Here is an 8,218-nt window from a genome sequence, read left to right on the forward strand (position 1 = left end):
GTTTTATAAGGTAGACTTTTATTAAATTGATAATGCAAAAGCACATACTATATTTACATGAGACGTTTAAGTGGTATTACTGTCAAATTCACGTCATAAAGGATAATCACAAAAAAGTATGTCACGATACTGGTTAGTTATATGCAGTCATTCTGCGCAAATGCAATGTTTCCCATATACAGCACATTTTGCAGATTGGACTTTTAGTAAGGAGCCCATTTCCTATGAAGTTGGGTCACTGGTGGAAGGTGAATACAGAATCAAATAAGGAGTTTGCAAAGAAGGCGCAGGCAAGTAGCATGAGTAAACCCACAATCTTTCCAAAGTGCAGGCGCTTTTCTCGATCTCTTCCGCTCTACTCCGTCACTATCCTCAAAGCATACTCAGTGTATTTTCGCGAAAGGACAAAGTGTTTTTTTTTCTCAGATTTTTGTAACCTAAGACGTTTTGAGAATCAATTTCAGGTGAATTACAAATCAGATCAGGTAATATTAATGTTCCCATATGCTTGTCGGAGCTAGTTCAGTTGCTTGGGCTATATGTTTTTTTTTTACCCAGAGAGGAGAGGAGCTTTATTCTTTTTATTTCGTGGGAAATGTTGAAGGGAGAGGGGAAGGATAATCAACTTTTACCGGTTGCATTTAGACACAAATATAATAAAAAAATATATATGAAATTTCTCCAGAAATATGTTTTACAAATATGCAAATTAGGCAGTATATCATATTTGCATATTGCGCAGATCCATTTTTCTGGACGAAACCAGCCTATATATTTTGGAGTCATTTTGTATAGACACTCCCGGACCGGACTAAAATTTGATTAACGCAGGTGCTTCTTAGTTGGGGTGTGGGAAGAGTCTGATTTAGACTACCAAACGCCTATTTAGACCGAATCACCATCTCTTCAAAGTAAGTTACTAAACACAGTCAGTCCAGTTTGTGACATTCTCTATGAAATGGACAATTAAATTATCTGTCATTTAATGTAGTGAGCTTTTGAAAATATTGATGTATGTCGATTTTAAAGTGTTTAAAATGCATTAAAATGTTTATGATGGTAGTATGATTAACTAAAGAAAATCTCAATTATCATCAAGTTTTGAAAATACAAATATTATCTGACCAAAACACCAACAAATCTCAAAACTGATAGGTAGGTGCAAAAATGTCATTTCAGCCTGGCCTTAAAACTGTTGAACCACCACAATCATCAGTAGGTTATTATAACGTTCCATAACACACAAAGAAATGTAAAAAAAAAAAAAAGAATAGCTACAGCAAATGAATAGCTCTTGATCAATAGTACATCGATGAGATATGATAGGATAGGCTCTTATCGAGCAGGCATCTATGTTTTTAGCCATGTTCTTATTTGTTAGGCTACTTCTTTGCCAATAAATCAACCATAGATTAACAGCCTACTCAATAGCCTACACAATATCCAACCATAATGGCCTGTCGCCTATCACTGTTTGTGAGTTAATCCGAGTGAGATGATACACCATGATACGAATATAAGAATTATTAGGCTAATGCAATTTTGTCAAATGTTTCATTTGATTACAGGTGGTTCATAATAAAGATGATTAGTACATTTTAAAGTAGCCTATAATTCACCTCTCATGACATTCAGATATAGGCTTTGTGGAATAATTGAATATTTTAAAGTTATCAAAGATAGTGTTAAGAATTACATCGATATCAAACACCTGATAAAGTATGAAATGCCGATTTCAAGTAGGCATACGGTATCATTATAAATAAATGGGTCTTCATTTAATTAAGTTGCTCAAGCAAAAGGTGAATATTGTTAAGTGGCAAAGCATTGCCCCAACTACTAATACAGCTCTAATAAATTAAGTTATTACGATCAATCTGAATTAAACAAATAGTGAAAATGAGTTAATTATATATAATTACTATTTACTAAAACAATTGTGGAGTGATAGATCACTTGTTGTTATTCAATAAACCATCTTCAGAGGTATATCATTCTTGAAGATATGTAACTAATATTATACTGTAAATTAGAATATTTACCACCTTTGTTGTCGATTTTCAGTTAATTTATTTACTGGGACTTCTATCCCTGATCTATGAGGTAAAGGCACAAAGTTATTTGTATTTTGCTCTGATATAGACTAATGATTTTCATATTTGAGTGTTTCGATAATAATGGTGATGATGATTATGCATATTTATATACTCAATCACAGTTCATTACATACGTTTTTGTTGTTATCGGTTAGAGAGGCCTATATGCGTATTCATGTTATTATATATAGATCTACCTGTTCCTTTGAAATGTGTCAAATGTTGTGAGTAAATTCTGAAGATAATGAAAAGATAGAAAATAATCTAGCCCTGCTCAGAAAACTATCATCACATCTCTAGTCATGCAAAGAAACATTTGACTCTTTTGACTTTTTTCACAGATGTTTTAGTTTTTTATACATATATAAATGTTAGAGAGAGAGAGAGAGAAAGAGAGAGAGGAAGTAGCCATGTGGTTAGAAACCACAAGTTCGCTCAAACAGAAGCACATGTAAGAACATAAAGTCTAGATTAAACTCTACTTAGAAATGTACTTAAGCCAAACAAAGATCATTTTTATAGAATATATTTGACATTTTATATGTTTCAAAACGGTCAATCTCTCCTTAAAATGTTCTATGCATTTTGACTGCATGAACGTACATTTAAATTTGCATTCCAGATTTCCGATAAAAGGTCCAATATGAAGACTTTCTCCTGGTTTGTGTTCGGTGGGTAAAGATCTACACTACATGATTGAAATTTTAAAATGTTGTTGTATTCATTTTACTCTTACTTTTACCCCTACACCCGCACACGCATGCACGCACGCACACACACACACACACACACACACACACACACACACACACACACACACACACACACACACACACACACACACACACACACACACACACCCTTCTCTTCTCTCTCTTTCTATTAAACTCAAAGGGCTTTATTGGCATGGGAAACATTGCCAAAGCAAGTGGAATAAACAATAAACAAAAGGGAAATAAACAAGGGAAATAATACAATCAGAAATTAACAGTAAACATTACACTCACAAAAGTTTTAAAATAATACATACATTTCAAATGTTATATTATTGGCTATGTACAGTGTTGTAACAATGTGCAAATAGTTCAAGTATGAAAGGGAAAAGAAATAAACAGATACATCTCTCTCTATCAATTACATTTCAATTCAGTATGCTTGATTGAAATGGAAAGTTAATAATATATTATAATTCTAGTAACAGAAGTACTTTAATAATAATAAAGTGATTGCAGTACTCTCTCTCTCTCTCCCTCTCTTACTCTCTCTCTCTCTCCCTCTCTTATTCTCCTCTCTCTCTCTCTCTCTCTCTCTCTCTCCCTCTATTATTCTCCCTCTCTCCTCTCTCTCTCCCTCTCTCCCTCTCTCCCTCTCTCTCTCTCTCCCTCTCTTATTCTCCCTCTCTTATTCTCTCTCTCTCTCTCTCTTATTCTCCCTCTCTTATTCTCCCTCTCTCTCTCTCTCTCTCTCTCTTATTCTCCCTCTCTCTCTCTCTCTCTCTCTCTCTCTCTCTCTCCTCTCTCTCTCTCTCTCCCTCTCTTATTCTCTCTCTCTCTCCCTCTCTTATTCTCTTATTCTCCTCTCTCTCTCTCTCTCTCTCTCCCTCTCTTATCTCTCTCTCTCTCTCTCTCTCCCTCTATTCTCTCTCTCTCTCCCTCTCTTATTCTCCCTCTCTCTCTCTCTCTCTCTCTCTCTCTCTCTCTCCTCTCTCTCCCTCTCTCTCTCTCTCTCCTCCCTCTCTTATTCTCTCTCTCTTCTCTCTCTCTTATCTCTCTCTCTCTCTCTCTCTCTCTCTCTCTCTCTCTATCTCTCCCTCTCTTCTCTCTCTCTCTCTCTCTCTCTCTCTCTCTTATCTCTCTCTCTCTCTCTCTCTCTCCCTCTCTTATTCTCCTCTCTCTCTCTCTCTCTCTCTCTCTCTCTCTTATTCTCCCTCTTCTCCTCTCTCTCTCTCTCTCTCTCTCTCTCCCTCTCTCTCCCTCTCTTATTCTCCTCTCTCTCTCTCCCTCTCTCTCTCTCCCTCTCTTCTCTCTCTCTCTCTCTCTATTCTCCCTCTCTTATTCTCTCTCTTATTCTCCTCTCTCTTATTCTCTCTCTCTCTCTCTCTCTCTCTCTCTCTCTCTCTCTCTCTCTCTCTCTCTCTCTCTCTCTCTCTCTCTCTCTCCGCTCAGCCCTGTGTATTCTCCATGTAGTGGGTGAGGTGATCTACAAGAGAATTGGTCTGCCTGTCAATATTGGTTGTGGAGTCAAGACGTCTAACAAGGATATGGAGTGGAGTCATAAAGCTGTGGGTGGAAGTAAATCTGTGCTGATCGTGGATTATTTTGGGAAGAATGGCAAAGAGCGGAAAGGTGGATAGAAAAGAGCTCATTACAAAGAAATAAATAGGTTATTTCATGAAAAAAGGGGTGGCAGGGTAGCCTAGTGGTTAGAGTGTTGGACTACTAACTGAAAGGTTGCAAGTTCAAAACTCTGAGCTGACAAGGTACAAATCTGTTGTTCTTCCCATGAACAGGCAGTTAACCCACTGTTCCTAGGCTGTCATTGAAAATTAGAATTTGTACTGAACTGCCTAGTTAAATTTTAAAAAGTAGCACTAAAAATAAGTGTTTCCTAAAATACTGCATAGATCTTATGAGGTAAAACAAATGGTGTTTTGTACGTGTTCATTATAGTCCTTGTCTTTTCCTCATGTCAGGAAATGCTCCCATGGTTGAAAGGGCGAAAGTGAGACGGGACCGACTGGAAATTTCTGCTCTAAATGATGGTGATGCCGGACTTTACATCTGTAAGGTGGACGGGAAAGATATGGATCACAGACTCGACATTGTCACAGGTGTCACTCATCATAGGGTTATGGGGGTGTCCAGCACGTGAATGTGGACACCAGTCCTGCAAACTTGCAGTTTTTATAGCAGTGACAGTGAAGTGATATTATTATTGCTAGTACATTTGAATGACACCACCCAAGCAAATCTGGGTTCAAATACTACTGCTGTATCTGTGCTTGATTGAGCTTCCATGTTGCAATGGAACCAATAGAAACGTCTCAAAAGTGCAATCCTCATCCACTTAGCACTCAAGGCAGGCTAAAGCAAATACTCAAAGTATTTAAAATATTTAAAATTGTATTTGAACCCAGATCTGCACCAGAGGTAAATTCTAATGGCAGAATTCATGTGGCAAAAGCTTCTGTGTTCCCCTTAGACATTTCTCCCTCTGTCTTTTCCCTCCCTATCTTTTCCACCTCGCTTTCTTTTCATACTCTACCCCTCCCTCTTTATTTTCCCTCTCCCTTCCTCCCTCTCCCTCTCCCCCCTCCCCTGTCTGAACCAGTCAAGGTCCACCCCTCCAACGAACTCAACGAAGGCAACAATGCTATCCTCGAGTGCCAGGTGACAGGAGTGGATCCCTTGCCCAGTGTGGAGTGGGTTAGTCCAGGTGGAAAGGTGGAAGGGGCCCCTGGACGACCTGGCTCTAGGAATGTCTCTTTCAGCTCTGTGGCCCTGTCAGACACAGGAGAATGGACATGTCAGATTACTCAGGATGAGAAGACACACAAAGAGACTCAGACCATCAACGTGAGAAGTAGGTAATAGGTGGTAGCATCCCCAATACAACCATGGCAGTAATGAATATAACAATGCTTTTGTCTTTTCTCTCCCAGGTTTGTTGCAGAACGAGGGCCAAGATGATGGGCGGTTCCACAGTGGACCTAACTCTGATGTAAACACAGTGACTACTTGCCATCACTGTGAGTATCACTACTTTATGAACACTGACTACTGATTCATTGTTTCATTTTCCTCATGGTAAAGGTATTGGAAGCTCCTACTTTATTCAATCTCTCCTTAACATTGGTCAATTCAGGAGGGGAGGAGGGGTTGTTACAAAAAAATAAAACGGTATTGTTTCTCATTAATCTAAAGTGATTCAATAAAATCAATTATTCACAAAAGCAACTCTAGCAATTCTATCTCCACAAGTGTGAAATGCCAAATTTCGAGTCAACCGTGCATTGACGTCAATACGACGATTTCGAGGGTGAGTTGCCACTTCCGAGGTCTTCACTGAGGTGCTCCCTGGTTGTGTGTCTCTCAGGTACCAAAGGCAGCCAGCAGCCCGTTGAGTGGGTGCCCATGCTGGGCTTAAGCCTGTGGGTGTGGGTGGCAGTGGGAGCAGGATGCCTGGTGGGGGTCTTACTCCTGGTGACCATTGTTCTTCTGCACCGCAGGAACAAAAGAAAGAAGGTGAGGAGACAGTCTAGAGGGGAGGGATCAATGAAAATGTCACTGCCAAACTTATAAACCAAAGTGATCTATAAGCATATATAGATCAATATATATTTATTTTAAAAAACTATTTTCAGCGCAATAGAAAGCTGTATCGGTCTGCTAATACAGGACTTGTAAAGGCCTAGTGCACTGCAGTTGTGAGAAAAGACAGTATATTATTATTAATATATTTTTTTAAATTCTGATTTTTACAGTGGGTACTGCAGCACACTCAGCACCCATACTTCCCACGGCTATGTCTACAACCCAATTCATTATTGATTTAGTTACGTTCAGGTGGAGTGAGTGCTTAACAGCAAATGAACGAGAAAGACAATACATGTTTTTCTCCCTCAGAGAAGAGCCCGGAAGATGAAGAACATCAGAGTGCCCCTGAAGTCCAACGACTACTGCCAGTGTAACCGGTAGCTACTCTATTGCTCTATCTAGTAGAATCATAGACAGGAATTTCTGCACACGGTGTATTCCTGAACAGTCACGTAGACCAGTGGTTTTCAAACCCTCCCCCTTTACAATTTGTTGTAGCTCTGAACTAGCTCACCTGATTTGCCCATTCAAATCAAATCAAATCCAATCAAATCAAATTTTATTTGTCACATGCACATGTGCTTGATGATTAGTTTACAAGTTGAATCAGGTTTGCTAGCTATGGAAATAATATTTCAAATACATGGAACTATGTAATATAAAGTAGTTAGTGATACATCGTCAAGTTTAATGTTGTAACACATGTATTTCACAGCACACTTGAGGGTCCACCCCGGAGGACGCAGAGAGAGAAGCCTTCGGCTGGACCACGGCAACAGCGCTGATGGAGCGGAGTATTATGGGCTGGAACATGATTGCTTGATGACACAGGGTGGATGGAAGAATGATCGAGGGAGAGAAAAGTAGTCTTATACAGTTTGTGAGATACGAGATACAAGGGAGAGAGAGAGAAAGAGAGAGAGGGGGGGTAATGTAAATGGGCTTATGTCCGTTTCAAAAATATGAAGGATGAAATGATATAAACTGAAAATCACATGTTGAAGGAAGAAACAAACACTGTTATTCTTACCTATATGTTATTGAACGTCATCTGACGTCTTTTCCGCATTGTCAGAACATCCTCTACTGCATTGCATCTTTGTGCTTAGATCATTTTCAATGACCATTCATTTTGACACAAAGCCTGAGACTTACACTGTACGGTTTTAGAATGATTTTGCAATGATTCTTGCTGTGATATTGTTCAGCGTGGCATATTTACAGACGTTACAATTTTGTCAACTTTCATGGCTACTTTTTTTAAATACCCGCTTGTTATGTTATGAATTGATATACCTGTTAAATTAAAGTGTTTTCTTGTTGAAAGGAATACAGATCATATAAAGCATATTTTTTTTGTTGGTTTGATTTCAAACATTATATGCACCGCTGAGTCTCGTCTCACTTTGAATGAGTATACGTTTTACTTGAGTCTTTTTGAACACTTACTTCAGCCTCCTACTACATACATTCTAGTGGCGTTGTCAGTGGTTGCGTTTCACAAACTGGCGCAGTGGAGTGCAGACAGCTGTCAGTGACAACGTAGACTCCAACCATGTCGAGTGACGTCTTGGAGTTGTGAGTCCAGTAAAAAAAAGCAGTGTGTGTGTGTGTGTGTGTAAAAAAGCAGTGTGTGTGTGTGTGTAAAAAAAAAAAGCAGTGTGTGTGTGTGTGTGTAAAAAAAAGCAGTGTGTGTGTGTGTGTGTGTTAAAAAAGCAGTGTGTGTGTAAAAAAAAACAGTGTGTGTGTGTGTGTGTGTGTGTAAAAAAAAGCAGTGTGTGTGTGTGTGTAAAAAAAAGCAGTGTG

At 38.9% G+C, this 8,218-nt stretch overlaps 1 protein-coding gene across 10 annotated transcripts; it reads left to right on the forward strand.

Annotated features, from left to right (window-relative positions):
- Nucleotides 1-163: 163 nt before the first annotated feature.
- On the forward strand, nt 164-7,762 carry LOC112246585. Of its 10 annotated transcripts, none has more exons than XM_024415008.2 (10): nt 605-911; nt 2,065-2,103; nt 2,719-2,767; nt 4,283-4,441; nt 4,789-4,926; nt 5,427-5,678; nt 5,758-5,844; nt 6,192-6,340; nt 6,722-6,789; nt 7,128-7,762. In XM_024415008.2, exons 3-10 carry the CDS (start codon nt 2,740-2,742, stop codon nt 7,195-7,197), a joined length of 951 nt encoding a protein of 316 aa, XP_024270776.1. In that variant the 5' UTR covers nt 605-911; nt 2,065-2,103; nt 2,719-2,739; the 3' UTR covers nt 7,198-7,762. The 10 variants fall into 10 exon arrangements, with proteins under 10 accessions (XP_024270772.1, XP_024270771.1, XP_024270767.1 ...); XM_024415006.2 differs by having other exon boundaries at nt 608-911; nt 4,262-4,441; XM_024415004.2 differs by lacking the exons at nt 605-911; nt 2,065-2,103 and adding an exon at nt 164-290.
- Nucleotides 7,763-8,218: the final 456 nt, after the last annotated feature.

The sequence above is a fragment of the Oncorhynchus tshawytscha genome, linkage group LG03 (assembly GCF_018296145.1).
Source record: "Oncorhynchus tshawytscha isolate Ot180627B linkage group LG03, Otsh_v2.0, whole genome shotgun sequence".
In the NCBI taxonomy this organism is placed as follows: Eukaryota; Metazoa; Chordata; class Actinopteri; order Salmoniformes; family Salmonidae; genus Oncorhynchus; species Oncorhynchus tshawytscha.

Bases quoted from the DNA above. Each gene is read 5' to 3' on its own strand.
- LOC112246585 (XM_024415003.2), top strand. From the start codon at position 225: ATGAAGTTGGGTCACTGGTGGAAGGTGAATACAGAATCAAATAAGGAG. The intron at 2,768-4,261 runs GTGGGTAAAGAT...CTCTCCGCTCAG, and splicing joins TTTCTCCTGGTTTGTGTTCG to CCCTGTGTATTCTCCATGTA. The intron at 5,679-5,757 runs GTAGGTAATAGG...TTTCTCTCCCAG, and splicing joins TCAGACCATCAACGTGAGAA to GTTTGTTGCAGAACGAGGGC.